Source organism: Hyla sarda, chromosome 13 (assembly GCF_029499605.1).
Source record: "Hyla sarda isolate aHylSar1 chromosome 13, aHylSar1.hap1, whole genome shotgun sequence".
In the NCBI taxonomy this organism is placed as follows: domain Eukaryota; kingdom Metazoa; phylum Chordata; class Amphibia; order Anura; family Hylidae; genus Hyla; species Hyla sarda.
The window spans coordinates 5003041-5025861 of record NC_079201.1 but is presented as its reverse complement, the minus strand read 5'-3'; the positions used below and the strand labels follow the sequence as shown (position 1 = coordinate 5025861).

At 36.6% G+C, this 22821-nt stretch overlaps 1 protein-coding gene across 14 annotated transcripts in view; it reads left to right on the top strand.

The window, feature by feature from the left end:
- The window catches only part of B3GNTL1 (UDP-GlcNAc:betaGal beta-1,3-N-acetylglucosaminyltransferase like 1), a 261364-nt gene that overhangs the window by 210880 nt on the left and 27663 nt on the right, over window positions 1-22821 (top strand). For all 14 annotated transcript variants that reach the window (XM_056549531.1, XM_056549528.1, XM_056549526.1 and 11 more), the window contains one exon: window positions 446-570. In XM_056549531.1, coding sequence (XP_056405506.1) covers window positions 446-570 — 125 coding nt within the window. The remainder of the gene's footprint in view (window positions 1-445; window positions 571-22821) is intronic.

The following is a 22821-nucleotide window of genomic DNA, read 5'->3' as shown; positions in this document are numbered from 1 at the left end:
CTGCAATGAGCCTCCTGGTTCACAAATAAAGATGGTTAAATGTTTCCCAACCAGGGTGCCTCCAGCTGTTGCAAAACTACTACTCCCAGCGTGTCCGGACAGCCGTTGGCTGTCCGGGCACGCTGGGAGTTGTAGTTTTGCAACAGCTGGAGGCATGCTGGTTGGAAAACACTGTACCTTGTTTAATGTTGTCATTTTTTATTTACTATTGGGCCTCAATTTTTCAAGATCTCCGCTTGAAGTCAGTGAATATAAACACTTATGTTTACATAAAGACCAAACACTTTGCTGCAGAGGGTTTGTTTCAGTTGTATCCTCATATATAAATATATATATATTCATATTCATTGACAGCAAGCAGAGGTCTTGGAATTGGAGGTGTGTAGAGTAGTCTCTCACTCCCATCATCTATCATATAACATTCTCTCTCTCTCTCTGGTTTCAGGGGACTCCGGAAGATCTTCTCTTCTTCTATGATCACCTGCGGAAAGGAGGCGGAGTTCACCGCGTGGAGGAGGAGCTTGTGCTATACCGCTACCACGAGCGTGCCGCCACACATTCCGTATCAGAGTGAGTGTATATATCCTGTCCTCCGTATATCCGCTTTATCAGGTCACCTGTTCAATGAAACATTAACACAAATAGTCGCTCAGCCAATCACACGGCAGAGGCTTCGATGCATTTAGGCATGTAGACGTGGTCAAGACAGCGCAATGAAGGTCGACTGTGAAAGTGGTGTGGTAGTCAGCGACCGAAGACATGGAGAACGCTGTGGGAGCGGAGGGAAGTAAAACAGTTAGTTTTTTATTTGCTACAGATGAGGGAACAGTAATGGCTGTGACACATAGGGGGGGAAATGAGGGGACAGTTGTAACCAACGCACATGAGAAGATGAGGGGACAGTAATGACTGTAACACACAAGGGAGATGAGGGAACGGTAATAACTGTGACAAAGGGGTTGATGAGGAGACAATAATAACGGAGACAAAGGGGGAGATGAGGGGACAGTAATGACTGACACAAAGGAAGGAGATGTGGGAGAAGTTATAACTGACACACAAGGGGGAGATGAGGGGGCGGTACAAACTGACAGACACTAATAACTGTGACACAAGGGGGGAAGATGAGGGGGACAGTAATGACTGTGACACAAAGTAAAGAGATCTGTGAATAGTAATAACTGTGACATAGGGAGATGAGGGGACAGTAATAACTGTGACACATGGAGGCGATCGGGACAGTAATAACTGACACACAGGAGAGATGAGGGGACAGTAATGACTGTGATACAGGGGGAGATGAGGGGACAGTAATGACTGTGACACAAAGGAATGAGATCAGGTAGTAGTAATAACTGTGACACAGGGAGATGAGGGGACAGTAATAACTGTAACACATGGAGGTGATCGGGACAGTAATAACTAACACACAGGAGAGATGAGGGGACAGTAATGACTGTGATACAGGGAGAGATGAGGGGGCAGTAATGACTGTGACACAGGGAGATGAGGGGACAGTAAGAACTGACACACAGGAGAGATGAGGGGACAGTAATAACTGGGACACACTGGGGGGGTAGATGAGGGGACAGTAATAACTGTGACACACAGGGAGGTGATCGGGACAGTAATAACTGAGGGGGGAGATGAAGGGACTGTAATAACTGTGACACTGGAGAGATGAGGGGACAATAAGAACTGACACACTGGAGAGATAAGGGGACAGTAATAACTGTGACACGGGGAGATGAGGGGTCAATAAGAACTGACACACTGGAGAGATGAGGGGACAGTAATAACTGACACACAGGTAGATGATCGGGACAGTAAGAACTGTGACACACAGGAGAGATGAGGTGACAGTAATAACTGACACAGGAGAGATGAGGGGACAGTAAGAACTGTGACACACTGGGGGAGATGAGGGGACAGTAATAACTGACACACAGGAGAGATGAGGTGACAGTAATAACTGACACAGGAGAGATGAGGGGACAGTAAGAACTGTGACACACTGGGGGAGATGAGGGGACAGTAATAACTGACACACAGGAGAGATGAGGTGACAGTAATAACTGACACAGGAGAGATGAGGGGACAGTAAGAACTGTGACACACTGGGGGAGATGAGGGGACAGTAATAACTGACACACAGGGAGGTGATCGGGACAGTAAGAACTGTGACACACAGGAGAGATGAGGGGACAGTAATAACTGTGACACACAGGGGGGAGATGAGGGGACGCTGGCATACGCTTCCTCCGGCAGGGTGCGGACAGTAGCCCTGTACACCCTGACAGCCAGGCGGGGTTCTTCCTAAACTCAGCCCCCCCAACACACAGGCATCCAGCGGCACGTGCACCCAACATGGCATCCAGGTGTCTTCACTCAGCTTTCCTGGACTCCTGAGTGGCTGCATGGAGCTAGATTATTAGTGGTCTTTAATTCTCTGCCATCCAGATGTTGCAAAACTACAATTCTCAGCATTCCCGTCCGGGCATGCTGGGAGTTGTAGTTTTTGGTACATCTGGATGCTAGATTATGGGATAGGGAGTATAATGTGAAGAGAGATGGATGAAGCAGAGCCGTGTGGGTTCGTCCTGCAGCGATGAGCCTGTCGGGACGTAATCTCTTAATGGATATTAGGAGAGAAGCGCCGGGGGCAGCTTCACACACTCTCCGTCCTGCGTCACATGACTCTGTTAGGATCTGTTAACTCATTCATTGCCTGTCGAGCCCGAAAGAGCACACTGCTTCTGTAGGACTACAAGTCCCAGCACGCCCCGGTCAGGTATTCACCCTGATCTGTTCTTAGTTTTAGGTTATAGTCGTTAAATAACTTGTGTGGAACTACAAGTCCCAGCATACCGTCGTGACCAATCATTGCCACAGGGCTCCGTGGGCTCTGTATATGGGAGTTAGAAGCAGTGATGTGCGGGCATGCTGGTATGTGTGGTCCCACGGCAGGCGGGGCTCTTATCTTCAGTCCCTATTGGGTGTTTGTTTGGTGACGGTGTTTGGTATGTTGCATAATTTCACCGACTACATCAAATAAATCTCACACCGCGAGGAACCTCCAGTGAGGGCTGGACCGCAGCGAGAGAGTCACCTGCCGCAGGACTCCAACCATGATGTCATCACCTGCCGCAGGACTCCAACCATGACACCATCACCTGCCGCAGGACTCCAACCATGACACCATCACCTGCCGCAGAACTCCAACCATGATGTCATCACCTGCCGCAGGACTCCAACCATGACACCATCACCTGCCGCAGGACTCCAACCATGACGTCATCACCTGCCGTAGGACTCCAACCATGACGTCATCACCTGCCGCAGGACTCCAACCATGACGTCATCACCTGCCGCAGGACTCCAACCATGACATCATCACCTGCTGCAGGACTCTAACCATGACATCATCACCTGCCGCAGGACTCCAACCATGACATCATCACCTGCCGCAGGACTCCAACCATGATGTCATCACCTGCTGCAGGACTCCAACCATGATGTCATCACCTGCCGCAGGACTCCAACCATGATGTCATCACCTGCCGCAGGACTCCAACCATGATGTCATCACCTGCCGCAGGACTCCAACCATGATGTCATCACCTGCCACAGGACTCCAACCATGATGTCATCACCTGCCACAGGACTCCAACCATGATGTCATCACCTGCCGCAGGACTCCAACCATGATGTCATCACCTGCCACAGGACTCCAACCATGATGTCATCACCTGCCGCAGGACTCCAACCATGACGTCATCACCTGCTGCAGGACTCCAACCATGACATCATCACCTGCCGCAGGACTCCAACCATGACATCATCACTCCAACCATGACATCATCACCTGCCGCAGGACTCCAACCATGACGTCATCACCTGCCGCAGGACTCCAACCATGATGTCATCACCTGCCGCAGGACTCCAACCATGACATCATCACTCCAACCATGACGTCATCACCTGCCGCAGGACTCCAACCATGATGTCATCACCTGCCACAGGACTCCAACAATGATGTCATCACCTACCACAGGACTCCAACCATGACATCATCACCTGCCGCAGGACTCCAACCATGACATCATCACTCCAACCATGACATCATCACCTGCCACAGGACTCCAAACATGACATCATCACCTGCCGCAGGACTCCAACCATGACATCATCACTCCAACCATGACATCATCACCTGCTGCAGGACTCCAACCATGACGTCATCACCTGCCACAGGACTCCAACCATGACATCATCACCTGCCACAGGACTCCAACCATGACATCATCACCTGCCGCAGGACTCCAACCATGATGTCATCACCTGCAGCAGGACTCCAACCATGATGTCATCACCTGCCACAGGACTTTAACCATGACATCATCACCTGCTGCAGGACTCTAACCATGACATCATCACCTGCCGCAGGACTCCAACCATGATGTCATCACCTGCCGCAGGACTCCAACCATGATGTTGTCACCTGCCGCAGGACTTCAACCATGATGTCGTCACCTGCCACAGGACTCCAACCATGACATCATCACGTGCTGCAGACCTACAATAGCGATGACATCATAACCTGTGCAGACCTCGAACAATGACATCACCTGCCGCAGACCTACAAGAGCGATGACATCATCACCTGTGCGGACCTCGAACAATGACATCATCACCTGCCGCAGACCTACAAGAGCGATGACATCATCACCTGTGCAGACCTCCAACAATGACATCATCACCTGCTGAAGTGTTCCAACGATGACATCATCACATGCACAGACCTCCAGGAGTGATGACCTCATCACCAGCCACAGACCTCCAGAAACAGTGACATGTAGCAAAACTACATTATTCCGGGACAGCCAGTGGTCTATACTTTGTGGATTCTGGACTCTTCTTTTTGCGTGTATTGTCTTTGTCCAGGAATCGGAGAGGTGCCCGGCCCTGGCACGGCTCAGAGGATTGGCGCGGGTCGGCAGTGGGGACACTTCCTCCTGCCCCCTGGAAACTGTAGGGAATGTTCTCACACTGTATCGGCGCGGCGCTGCGAGGCGTTAACGTGTCCATACTCCTCCGCCTGCACCTGTCCTGGCTCCAGCTATGGGAACCTGTTTCCCCGGCTTTCCCTGCACTTGGGATCACAGGTACCAGCCCCGGGGGGAGGGGGGGCAGTAGCGAGCTGATGTTCTTGGCACAGAAGAGGATTCTGGGCAAGTGCCTGGAGCCAAGACCCCCCCCCCCCCCCCCCCCCCAACCTCCGGTAGTTATGATGAAACTGCAGCAGCTACCTGTGTGTGATGAACCAGGGCTATTGTTACTGGGGCTACTGTGAGAACAAGAAACAGCGCCACCTGCGTGTCTGCAGTCTGTGTGTGGAACTGCCGCCACATTCCTTTATAACATCCCGGAGTGATGGTAGCGTCACCTTGTCAGTCTGGACTCCGGGGGGGGGATGTGTCTTCTCATTCTGATCTATTTATGAATGTAGGAAATGGTTTTCTCAGAGTAATCACTGACGGTGCAGAATAGTCACTGCCACCACGCATACGAGACCAGTCACCCCCCATAACGGGGCCTGGGTCCCCCAAATCAACATTACTTATATATTATACAGTAACGATACGGCACCTACTCAGTATTTACATAGTATACAGCACCAATCTATATATATATATATATATATATAAAACTCAACGTGTGTGTATGTAAATGTGTGTATGTATGTGTATGTAAATGTGTGTATGTATGTATGTAGGTGTGTGTATGTAAATGTGTGTGTGTGTGTATATATATGTGTGTATATATATGTGTGTGTGTGTGTATGTGTGTGTGTATGTAAATGTGTGTGTGTGTATGTATGTGTGTATGTATGTGTGTGTATGTAAATGTGTGTGTATGTATGTATGTACGTATGTAGGTGTGTGTATGTAAATGTGTGTGTGTATGTATGTATATGTGTATGTGTGTATGTATGTGTGTGTGTGTATGTAAATGTGTGTGTGTATGTATGTGTGTGTATGTATGTGTGTGTATGTGTGTGTATGTATGTATGTGTGTGTATGTGTATGTATGTATGTGTGTGTCTGTGTGTATGTGTGTGTATGTATATATGTATGTGTGTATGTATGTGTATATGTATGTATGTGTGTATGTATGTATGTATATGTATGTATATGTATGTGTGTATGTATGTATGTGTGTATGTATGTGTGTGTGTATGTATGTGTGTATATATATGTGTGTATGTATGTTCCACAAAAACTTTCAAACGGCTAAAGATATTAACATGAAACTTGGCCACATGTTACTTATATGTCAACAACAAAAATAGGATAGGTGATTTAACCCTTACGCACCCCCATTTGCCAGGGGCGGGGTTTATGTTTACAGTCCCATGCAAGTCAATGGGAAATATAACTTCCGTACGGCTGGAGATATTTCCATACCTGGTCACATATTACAGGATATGGAGGTCTAGATAGGAGGACGGGATAGGAGGTCGAGATAGGAGGTCGAGATAGGAGGACGGGATAGGAAGTCGAGATAGGAGGTGAAGATAGGAGGTCGAGATAGGAGGTGGAGAAAGGAGGACGAGATAGCTCGAGATAGGAGGACGGGATAGGAGGTCGGGATAGGAGGTCAAGATATGAGGATGGGCAATGAGGTCGGGAAAGGAGGATGGGAAAGGAGGATGGGATAGGAGGACGGGATAGGAGGACAGCATAGGAGGTCGAGATAGGAGGATGGGACAGGAGGTCGGGAAAGGAGGACAGGAAAGAAGGTCGGGATATGACAAGAATATCTGAGGACTGGATATGAAGTTTATTTTCCTCCCCAACAAGGATTAGGAAGGAACGGCTGGAGATATTTCAATACCTGGTACACATATTACGGGTCGGGATATGAGGACGGGATGGGAGGACGGGAAAGGAAGGGATATGAGGACGGGATAGGAGGTCGGGATAGGAGGTCGAGATAGGAGGACGGGATAGGACGGGGAAGGAGGTCGGGATAGGAGGTTTGGATAGGAGGTCGAGATAGGAAGATGGGATAGGAGGTTGAGATATGAGGACGGGATAGGAGGACGGGTTGGGGGACGGGAAAGGAGGATGCGATAGGAGGATGGGATATGGGGACGGGATAGGAGGAAGGGATAGGGGGACGGGATAGGAGGTTGGGATAGGAGTACGGGATAAGAGGTCGGGACAGGAGGTCGGGACAGGAGGTCGGGACAGGAGGTCGGGACTGGAGGTGAAGATAGGAGGTTGGGATAGGAGGTCGGGATATGACAACAATATATGAGGACTGGACATGAAGTCAAAAGCTTCCTCCTTTGTTTATTTTCCTCCCCAACAAGGATTAGGAAGGAAAAACCGGGCAACGCCGGGTACTCAGCTAGTTACATATACAACACCTACACAGGATAAATATAGTATACAGCACTCATATAGTATATATAAAACACCAACATAGTGTAAATATAGTATACAGCACCAATATAGTACATATACAGCACATACACAGTATAAATATAGTATACAGCACCAATATAGTACATATACAGCACCTTCACAGTATAAATATAGTATACAGCACCAATATGGTACATATACAGCACCTACACAGTATAAATATAGTATACAGCACCAATATAGTACATATACAGCACCTACACAGTATAAATATAGTATACAGCACCAATATAGTACATATACAGCACCTACACAGTATAAATATAGTATACAGCACCAATATAGTACATATACAGCACCTACACAGTATAAATATAGTATACAGCACCAATATAGTACATATACAGCACCTACACAGTATAAATATAGTATACAGCACCAATATAGTACATATACAGCACCTTCACAGTATAAATATAGTATACAGCACCAATATGGTACATATACAGCACCTACACAGTATAAATATAGTATACAGCACCAATATAGTACATATACAGCACCTACACAGTATAAATATAGTATACAGCACCAATATAGTACATATACAGCACCTACACAGTATAAATATAGTATACAGCACCAATATAGTACATATACAGCACCTACACAGTATAAATATAGTATACAGCACCAATATAGTACATATACAGCACCTACACAGTATAAATATAGTATACAGCACCAATATAGTACATATACAGCACCTTCACAGTATAAATATAGTATACAGCACCAATATAGTACATATATAGCACCTACACAGTATAAATATAGTATACAGCACCAATATAGTACATATACAGCACCTACACAGTATAAATATAGTATACAGCACCAATATAGTACATATATAGCACCTACACAGTATAAATATAGTATACAGCACCAATATAGTACATATATAGCACCTACACAGTATAAATATAGTATACAGCACCAATATAGTACATATACAGCACCTTCACAGTATAAATATAGTATACAGCACCAATATAGTACATATACAGCACCTACACAGTATAAATATAGTATACGGCACTCATATAGTATATATAAAACACCAACATAGTGTAAATATAGTACACAGCACCAATATAGTACATATACAGCACCTACACAGTATAAATATAGTATACAGCACCAATATAGTACATATACAGCACCTACACAGTATAAATATAGTATACAGCACCAATATAGTACATATACAGCACCTACACAGTATAAATATAGTATACAGCACCAATATAGTACATATACAGCACCTACACAGCATAAATATAGTATACAGCACCAATATAGTACATATACAGCACCTACACAGTATAAATATAGTATACAGCATCAATATAGTACATATACAGCACCTACACAGTATAAATATAGTATACAGCACCAATATAGTACATATATAGCACCTACACAGTATAAATATAGTATACAGCACCAATATAGTACATATACAGCACCTACACAGTATAAATATAGTATACAGCACCAATATAGTACATATACAGCACCTACACAGTATAAATATAGTATACAGCACCAATATCGTACATATACAGCACCTACACAGTATAAATATAGTATACAGCACCAATATAGTACATATGCAGCACCTACACAGTATAAATATAGTATACAGCACCAATATAGTATACATACAGCACCTACACAGTATAAATATAGTATACAGCACCAATATAGTACATATATAGCACCTACACAGTATAAATATAGTATACAGCACCAATATAGTACATATGCAGCACCTACACAGTATAAATATAGTATACAGCACCAATATAGTACATATACAGCACCTACACAGTATAAATATAGTATACAGCACCAATATAGTACATATATAGCACCTACACAGTATAAATATAGTATACAGCACCAATATAGTATATATACAGCACCTACACAGTATAAATATAGTATACAGCACCAATATAGTACATATATAGCACCTACACAGTATAAATATAGTATACAGCACCAATATAGTACATATACAGCACCTACACAGTATAAATATAGTATACAGCACCAATATAGTTCATATACAGCACCTACACAGTATAAATATAGTATACAGCACCAATATAGTATATATACAGCACCTACACAGTATATATATATATATATATATATATATATATAGTATACAGCACCAATATAGTACATATACAGCACCTACACAGTATAAATATAGTATACAGCACCAATCTAGTACATATGCAGCACCTACACAGTGTAAATATAGTATACAGCACCAATATAGTACATATACAGCACCTACACAGTGTAAATATAGTATACAGCACCAATATAGTACATATACAGCACCTTCACAGTATAAATATAGTATACAGCATCAACATAGTACATATACAGCACCTACACAGTATAAATATAGTATACAGCATCAATATAGTACATATACAGCACCTACACAGTATAAATATAGTATACAGCACCAATATAGTACATATACAGCACCTACACAGTATAAATATAGTATACAGCATCAATATAGTACATATACAGCACCTACACAGTATAAATATAGTATACAGCACCCATATAGTACATATACAGCACCTACACAGTATAAATATAGTATACAGCACCAATATAGTACATACACAGCACCTACACAGTATAAATATAGTATACAGCACCAATATAGTACATATACAGCACCTACACAGTATAAATATAGTATACAGCATCAATATAGTACATATACAGCACCTTCACAGTATAAATATAGTATACAGCACCAATATAGTACATATACAGCACCTACACAGTATAAATATAGTATACAGCACCAATATAGTACATATATAGCACCTACACAGTATATAGTATACAGCACCAATATAGTACATATACAGCACCTACACAGTATAAATATAGTATACAGCACCAATATAGTATACATACAGCACCTACACAGTATAAATATAGTATACAGCACCAATATAGTATATATACAGCACCTACACAGTATAAATATAGTATACAGCACCAATATAGTACATATACAGCACCTACACAGTATAAATATAGTATACAGCACCAATATAGTTCATATACAGCACCTACACAGTATAAATATAGTATACAGCACCAATATAGTACATATACAGCACCTACACAGTATATATATATATATAGTATACAGCACCAATATAGTATATATACAGCACCTACACAGTATAAATATAGTATACAGCACCAATATAGTTCATATACAGCACCTACACAGTATAAATATAGTATACAGCACCAATATAGTTCATATACAGCACCTACACAGTATAAATATAGTATACAGCACCAATATAGTATATATATATAGCACCTACACAGTATATAGTATACAGCACCAATATAGTACATATACAGCACCTACACAGTATAAATATAGTATACAGCACCAATATAGTTCATATACAGCACCTACACAGTATAAATATAGTATACAGCACCAATATAGTATATATACAGCACCTACACAGTATATATATATATATAGTATACAGCACCAATATAGTACATATGCAGCACCTACACAGTATAAATATAGTATACAGCACCAATATAGTACATATACAGCACCTACACAGTATAAATATAGTATACAGCACCAATATAGTACATATACAGCACCTACACAGTATAAATATAGTATACAGCATCAATATAGTACATATACAGCACCTACACAGTATAAATATAGTATACAGCACCAATATAGTACATATACAGCACCTACACAGTATAAATATAGTATACAGCACCAATATAGTACATATATAGCACCTACACAGTATAAATATAGTATACAGCACCAATATAGTATATATACAGCACCTACACAGTATAAATATAGTATACAGCACCAATATAGTACATATACAGCACCTACACAGTATAAATATAGTATACAGCACCAATATAGTACATATACAGCACCTACACAGTATAAATATAGTATACAGCACCAATATAGTACATATACAGCACCTACACAGTATAAATATAGTATACAGCACCAATATAGTACATATAAAACACCGACATAGTATAAATATAGTATACAGCACCAATATAGTACATATACAGCACCTACACAGTATAAATATAGTATACAGCACCAATATAGTACATATACAGCACCTACACATTATAAATATAGTATACAGCACCAATATAGTACATATACAGCACCTACACAGTATAAATATAGTATACAGCACCAATATAGTATATATACAGCACCTACACAGTATAAATATAGTATACAGCACCAATATAGTACATATACAGCACCTACACAGTATAAATATAGTATACAGCACCAATATAGTACATATACAGCACCTACACAGTATAAATATAGTATACAGCACCAATATAGTACATATACAGCACCTACACAGTATAAATATAGTATACAGCACCAATATAGTACATATACAGCACCTACACAGTATAAATATAGTATACAGCACCAATATAGTACATATACAGCACCTTCACAGTATAAATATAGTATACAGCATCAACATAGTACATATACAGCACCTACACAGTATAAATATAGTATACAGCACCAATATAGAACATATACAGCACCTACACAGTATAAATATAGTATACAGCACCAATATAGTACATATACAGCACCTACACAGTATAAATATAGTATACAGCATCAATATAGTACATATACAGCACCTACACAGTATAAATATAGTATACAGCATCCATATAGTACATATACAGCACCTACACAGTATAAATATAGTATCCAGCACCAATATAGTACATATACAGCACCTACACAGCATAAATATAGTATACAGCACCAATATAGTACATATACAGCACCTACACAGTATAAATATAGTATACAGCATCAATATAGTACATATACAGCACCTACACAGTATAAATATAGTATACAGCATCAATATAGTACATATACAGCACCTACACAGTATAAATATAGTATACAGCACCAATATAGTACATATACAGCACCTACACAGTATAAATATAGTATACAGCACTCATATAGTACATATACAGCACCTACACAGTATAAATATAGTATACAGCACCAATATAGTACATATATAGCACCTACACAGTATATAGTATACAGCACCAATATAGTACATATACAGCACCTACACAGTATAAATATAGTATACAGCACCAATATAGTATACATACAGCACCTACACAGTATAAATATAGTATACAGCACCAATATAGTATATATACAGCACCTACACAGTATAAATATAGTATACAGCACCAATATAGTACATATACAGCACCTACACAGTATAAATATAGTATACAGCACCAATATAGTACATATACAGCACCTACACAGTATAAATATAGTATACAGCACCAATATAGTATATATACAGCACCTTCACAGTATAAATATAGTATACAGCACCAATATAGTATATATACAGCACCTTCACAGTATAAATATAGTATACAGCACCAATATAGTATATATACAGCACCTACACAGTATAAATATAGTATACAGCACCAATATAGTACATATACAGCACCTACACAATATGAATATAGTATACAGCACCAATATAGTACATATACAGCACCTACACAGTATAAATATAGTATACAGCACCAATATAGTACATATACAGCACCTACACAGTATAAATATAGTATACAGCACCAATATAGTACATATACAGCACCTACACAGTGTAAATATAGTATACAGCACCAATATAGTATATATACAGCACCTTCACAGTATAAATATAGTATACAGCATCAACATAGTACATATACAGCACCTACACAGTATAAATATAGTATACAGCACCAATATAGTACATATACAGCACCTACACAGTATAAATATAGTATACAGCACCAATATAGTACATATACAGCACCTACACAGTATAAATATAGTATACAGCACCAATATAGTACATGTATAGCACCTACACAGTATAAATATAGTATACAGCACCAATATAGTACATATACAGCACCTACACAGTATAAATATAGTATACAGCACCAATATAGTACATATATAGCACCTACACAGTATAAATATAGTATACAGCACCAATATAGTACATATACAGCACCTACACAGTATAAATATAGTATACAGCATCAATATAGTACATATACAGCACCTACACATTATAAATATAGTATACAGCACCAATATAGTATATATACAGCACCTACACAGTATAAATATAGTATACAGCACTCATATAGTACATATACAGCACCTACACAGTATAAATATAGTATACAGCATCAATATAGTACATATACAGCACCTACACCGTATAAATATAGTATACAGCACCAATATAGTATATATACAGCACCTACACAGCATAAATATAGTATACAGCACCAATATAGTACATATACAGCACCTACACAGTATAAATATAGTATACAGCATCAATATAGTACATATACAGCACCTACACAGTATAAATATAGTATCCACCACCAATATAGTACATATACAGCACCTACACAGTATAAATATAGTATACAGCACCAATATAGTACATATACAGCACCTACACAGTATAAATATAGTATCCACCACCAATATAGTACATATACAGCACCTACACAGTATAAATATAGTATACAGCACCAATATAGTACATATACAGCACCTACACAGTATAAATATAGTATACAGCATCAATATAGTACATATACAGCACCTACACAGTATAAATATAGTATCCACCACCAATATAGTACATATACAGCACCTACACAGTATAAATATAGTATACAGCTCCAATATAGTACATATACAGCACCTACACAGTATAAATATAGTATACAGCACCAATATAGTACATATACAGCACCTACACAGTATAAATATAGTATACAGCACCAATATAGTATATATACAGCACCTACACAGTATAAATATAGTATACAGCACCAATATAGTACATATACAGCACCTACACAGTATAAATATAGTATACAGCACCAATATAGTATATATACAGCACCTACACAGTATAAATATAGTATACAGCACCAATATAGTATATATACAGCACCTACACAGTATAAATATAGTATACAGCACCAATATAGTACATATACAGCACCTACACAGTATAAATATAGTATACAGCACCAATATAGTACATATATAGCACCTACACAGTATAAATATAGTATACAGCACCAATATAGTACATATACAGCACCTACACAGTATAAATATAGTACACAGCACCAATATAGTACATATATAGCACCTACACAGTATAAATATAGTATACAGCACCAATATAGTACATATATAGCACCTACACAGTATAAATATAGTATACAGCACCAATATAGTACATATACAGCACCTACACAGTATAAATATAGTATCCAGCACCAATATAGTATATATACAGCACCTACACAGTATAAATATAGTACACAGCACCAATATAGTATATATACAGCACCTACACAGTATAAATATAGTATCCAGCACCAATATAGTACATATACAGCACCTACACAGTATAAATATAGTATACAGCATCAATATAGTACATATACAGCACCTACACAGTATAAATATAGTATACAGCATCCATATAGTACATATACAGCACCTACACAGTATAAATATAGTATCCAGCACCAATATAGTACATATACAGCACCTACACAGCATAAATATAGTATACAGCACCAATATAGTACATATACAGCACCTACACAGTATAAATATAGTATACAGCATCAATATAGTACATATACAGCACCTACACAGTATAAATATAGTATACAGCACCAATATAGTACATATACAGCACCTACACAGTATAAATATAGTATACAGCACTCATATAGTACATATACAGCACCTACACAGTATAAATATAGTATACAGCACCAATATAGTACATATATAGCACCTACACAGTATATAGTATACAGCACCAATATAGTACATATACAGCACCTACACAGTATAAATATAGTATACAGCACCAATATAGTATACATACAGCACCTACACAGTATAAATATAGTATACAGCACCAATATAGTATATATACAGCACCTACACAGTATAAATATAGTATACAGCACCAATATAGTACATATACAGCACCTACACAGTATAAATATAGTATACAGCACCAATATAGTACATATACAGCACCTACACAGTATAAATATAGTATACAGCACCAATATAGTATATATACAGCACCTTCACAGTATAAATATAGTATACAGCACCAATATAGTATATATACAGCACCTTCACAGTATAAATATAGTATACAGCACCAATATAGTATATATACAGCACCTACACAGTATAAATATAGTATACAGCACCAATATAGTACATATACAGCACCTACACAATATGAATATAGTATACAGCACCAATATAGTACATATACAGCACCTACACAGTATAAATATAGTATACAGCACCAATATAGTACATATACAGCACCTACACAGTATAAATATAGTATACAGCACCAATATAGTACATATACAGCACCTACACAGTGTAAATATAGTATACAGCACCAATATAGTATATATACAGCACCTTCACAGTATAAATATAGTATACAGCATCAACATAGTACATATACAGCACCTACACAGTATAAATATAGTATACAGCACCAATATAGTACATATACAGCACCTACACAGTATAAATATAGTATACAGCACCAATATAGTACATATACAGCACCTACACAGTATAAATATAGTATACAGCACCAATATAGTACATGTATAGCACCTACACAGTATAAATATAGTATACAGCACCAATATAGTACATATACAGCACCTACACAGTATAAATATAGTATACAGCACCAATATAGTACATATATAGCACCTACACAGTATAAATATAGTATACAGCACCAATATAGTACATATACAGCACCTACACAGTATAAATATAGTATACAGCATCAATATAGTACATATACAGCACCTACACATTATAAATATAGTATACAGCACCAATATAGTATATATACAGCACCTACACAGTATAAATATAGTATACAGCACTCATATAGTACATATACAGCACCTACACAGTATAAATATAGTATACAGCATCAATATAGTACATATACAGCACCTACACCGTATAAATATAGTATACAGCACCAATATAGTATATATACAGCACCTACACAGCATAAATATAGTATACAGCACCAATATAGTACATATACAGCACCTACACAGTATAAATATAGTATACAGCATCAATATAGTACATATACAGCACCTACACAGTATAAATATAGTATCCACCACCAATATAGTACATATACAGCACCTACACAGTATAAATATAGTATACAGCACCAATATAGTACATATACAGCACCTACACAGTATAAATATAGTATCCACCACCAATATAGTACATATACAGCACCTACACAGTATAAATATAGTATACAGCACCAATATAGTACATATACAGCACCTACACAGTATAAATATAGTATACAGCATCAATATAGTACATATACAGCACCTACACAGTATAAATATAGTATCCACCACCAATATAGTACATATACAGCACCTACACAGTATAAATATAGTATACAGCACCAATATAGTACATATACAGCACCTACACAGTATAAATATAGTATACAGCACCAATATAGTATATATACAGCACCTACACAGTATAAATATAGTATACAGCACCAATATAGTACATATACAGCACCTACACAGTATAAATATAGTATACAGCACCAATATAGTATATATACAGCACCTACACAGTATAAATATAGTATACAGCACCAATATAGTACATATACAGCACCTACACAGTATAAATATAGTATACAGCACCAATATAGTATATATACAGCACCTACACAGTATAAATATAGTATACAGCACCAATATAGTATATATACAGCACCTACACAGTATAAATATAGTATACAGCACCAATATAGTACATATACAGCACCTACACAGTATAAATATAGTATACAGCACCAATATAGTACATATATAGCACCTACACAGTATAAATATAGTATACAGCACCAATATAGTACATATACAGCACCTACACAGTATAAATATAGTACACAGCACCAATATAGTACATATATAGCACCTACACAGTATAAATATAGTATACAGCACCAATATAGTACATATATAGCACCTACACAGTATAAATATAGTATACAGCACCAATATAGTACATATACAGCACCTACACAGTATAAATATAGTATCCAGCACCAATATAGTATATATACAGCACCTACACAGTATAAATATAGTACACAGCACCAATATAGTATATATACAGCACCTACACAGTATAAATATAGTATCCAGCACCAATATAGTACATATACAGCACCTACACAGTATAAATATAGTATACAGCAACAATATAGTACATATACAGCACATACACAGTATAAATATAGTTTACAGCACCAATATAGTACATATACAGCACCTACACAGTATAAATATAGTATACAGCATCAATATAGTACATATACAGCACCTACACATTATAAATATAGTATACAGCACCAATATAGTATATATACAGCACCTACACAGTATAAATATAGTATACAGCATCAATATAGTACATATACAGCACCTACACATTATAAATATAGTATACAGCACCAATATAGTACATATACAGCACCTACACAGTATAAATATAGTATACAGCACCAATATAGTACATATATAGCACCTACACAGTATAAATATAGTATACAGCATCAATATAGTACATATACAGCACCTACACATTATAAATATAGTATACAGCACCAATATAGTATATATACAGCACCTACACAGTATAAATATAGTATACAGCACCAATATAGTACATATACAGCACCTTCACAGTATAAATATAGTATACAGCACCAATATAGTACATATACAGCACCTACACAGTATACATATAGTATACAGCACCAATATAGTACATATACAGCACCTACACATTATAAATATAGTATACAGCACCAATATAGTACATATACAGCACCTACACAGTATACATATAGTATACAGCACCAATATAGTACATATACAGCACATACACAGTATAAATATAGTATACAGCACCAATATAGTACATATACAGCACCTACACAGTGTAAATATAGTATACAGCACCAATATAGTATATATACAGCACCTACACAGTATAAATCTAGTATACAGCACCAATATAGTACATATACAGCACCTACACAGTATAAATCTAGTATACAGCACCAATATAGTACATATACAGCACCTACACAGTATAAATCTAGTATACAGCACCAATATAGTACATATACAGCACCTACACAGTATAAATATAGTATACAGCACCAATATAGTACATATACAGCACCTACACAGTATAAATCTAGTATACAGCACCAATATAGTACATATACAGCACCTACACAGTATAAATATAGTATACAGCACCAATATAGTACATATACAGCACCTACACAGTATAAATATAGTATACAGCACCAATATAGTACATATACAGCACCTACACAGTATAAATATAGTATACAGCACCAATATAGTACATATACAGCACCTACACAGTGTAAATATAGTATACAGCACCAATATAGTATATATACAGCACCTACACAGTATAAATATAGTATACAGCACCAATATAGTACATATACAGCACCTACACAGTATAAATATAGTATACAGCACCAATATAGTACATATACAGCACCTACACAGTATAAATATAGTATCCAGCACCAATATAGTACATATACAGCACCTACACAGTATAAATATAGTATACAGCACCAATATAGTACATATACAGCACCTACACAGTATAAATATAGTATACAGCACCAATATAGTACATGTATAGCACCTACACAGTATAAATATAGTATACAGCACCAATATAGTACATATACAGCACCTACACAGTATAAATATAGTATACAGCACCAATATAGTACATGTATAGCACCTACACAGTATAAATATAGTATACAGCACCAATATAGTACATATATAGCACCTACACAGTATAAATATAGTATACAGCACCAATATAGTACATATACAGCACCTACACAGTATAAATATAGTATACAGCATCAATATAGTACATATACAGCACCTACACAGTATAAATATAGTATACAGCACCAATATAGTACATATACAGCACCTACACAGTATAAATATAGTATACAGCATCAATATAGTACATATACAGCACCTACACAGTATAAATATAGTATACAGCACCAATATAGTATATATACAGCACCTACACAGTATAAATATAGTATACAGCACCAATATAGTATACATACAGCACCTACACAGTATAAATATAGTATACAGCACCAATATAGTACATATACAGCACCTACACAGTATAAATATAGTACACAGCACCAATATAGTATATATACAGCACCTACACAGTATAAATATAGTATACAGCATCAATATAGTACATATACAGCACCTACACAGTATAAATATAGTATACAGCACCAATATAGTACATATACAGCACCTACACAGTATAAATATAGTATACAGCACCAATATAGTACATATACAGCACCTACACAGTATAAATATAGTATACAGCACCAATATAGTACATATACAGCACCTACACAGTATAAATATAGTATACAGCACCAATATAGTACATATATAGCACCTACACAGTATAAATATAGTATACAGCACCAATATAGTACATATACAGCACCTACACAGTATAAATATAGTATACAGCATCAATATAGTACATATACAGCACCTACACAGTATAAATATAGTATACAGCACCAATATAGTACATATACAGCACCTACACAGTATACATATAGTATACAGCACCAATATAGTACATATACAGCACCTACACAGTATAAATATAGTATACAGCACCAATATAGTATATATACAGCACCTACACAGTATAAATATAGTATACAGCACTCATATAGTACATATACAGCACCTACACAGTATAAATATAGTATACAGCATCAATATAGTACATATACAGCACCTACACAGTATAAATATAGTATACAGCACCAATATAGTACATATACAGCACCTACACAGTATAAATATAGTATACAGCACCAATATAGTACATATACAGCACCTACACAGTATAAATATAGTATACAGCACCAATATAGTACATATACAGCACCTACACAGTATAAATATAGTATACAGCACCAATATAGTACATATATAGCACCTACACAGTATAAATATAGTATACAGCACCAATATAGTACATATACAGCACCTACACAGTATAAATATAGTATACAGCATCAATATAGTACATATACAGCACCTACACATTATAAATATAGTATACAGCACCAATATAGTATATATACAGCACCTACACAGTATAAATATAGTATACAGCACCAATATAGTACATATACAGCACCTACACAGTATAAATATAGTATACAGCATCAATATAGTACATATACAGCACCTACACAGTATAAATATAGTATACAGCACCAATATAGTACATATACAGCACCTACACAGTGTAAATATAGTATACAGCACCAATATAGTACATATACAGCACCTACACAGTGTAAATATAGTATACAGCACCAATATAGTATATATATAGCACCTACACAGTATAAATATAGTATACAGCACCAATATAGTACATATACAGCACCTACACAGTATAAATATAGTATACAGCACCAATATAGTACATATACAACACCTTCACAGTATAAATATAGTATACAGCACCAATATAGTACATATATAGCACCTTCACAGTATAAATATAGTATACAGCACCAATATAGTACATATACAGCACCTACACAGTATAAATATAGTATACAGCACCAATATAGTACATATACAGCACCTACACAGTATAAATATAGTATACAGCACCAATATAGTACATATATAGCACCTTCACAGTATAAATATAGTATACAGCACCAATATAGTACATATATAGCACCTTCACAGTATAAATATAGTATACAGCACCAATATAGTACATATACAGCACCTACACAGTATAAATATAGTATACAGCACCAATATAGTACATATACAGCACCTACACAGTATAAATATAGTATACAGCACCAATATAGTATATATACTGCACCTACACAGTATAAATATAGTATACAGCACCAATATAGTAAGATACATAGTACCAATATATTGTACATTAGCTACATAGTACTATTATACAATATATATATATATATATATATACACCCACACAGTACTATTATACTATATATACACCCACACAGTACTATTATACTATATATACACCCACACAGTACTATTATACAATATATATACACCCACACAGTACTATTATACTATACATATATATATATATATACATCTACACAGTACTATTATACAATATATATACACCTACACAGTACTATTATACCATATATATACACACCTACACAGTACTATTATACCATATATATATATACACCTACACAGTACTATTATACCATATATATATATATATATATATATATATATATATACACCTACACAGTACTATTATACCATATATATATACACCTACACAGTACTATTATACAATATATATATATATATATATACACCTACACAGTACTATTATACCATATATATATATATATATATACACCCACACAGTACTATTATACCGTATATATACACCTACACAGTACTATTATATCATATATATATACACCTACACAGTACTATTATACCATATATATATATACACCTACACAGTACTATTATACCATATATATATATACACCTACACAGTACTATTATACCATATATATATATATACACCTACACAGTACTATTATACCATATATATATATACCTACACAGTACTATTATACCATATATATATATATATACACCTACACAGTACTATTATATCATATATATATATATACACCTACACAGTACTATTATACTATACATATATATATATATACACCTACACAGTACTATTATACCATATATATATATATATATATATATATATACACCTACACAGTACTATTATACCATATATATATATATACACCTACACAGTACTATTATACCATATATATAT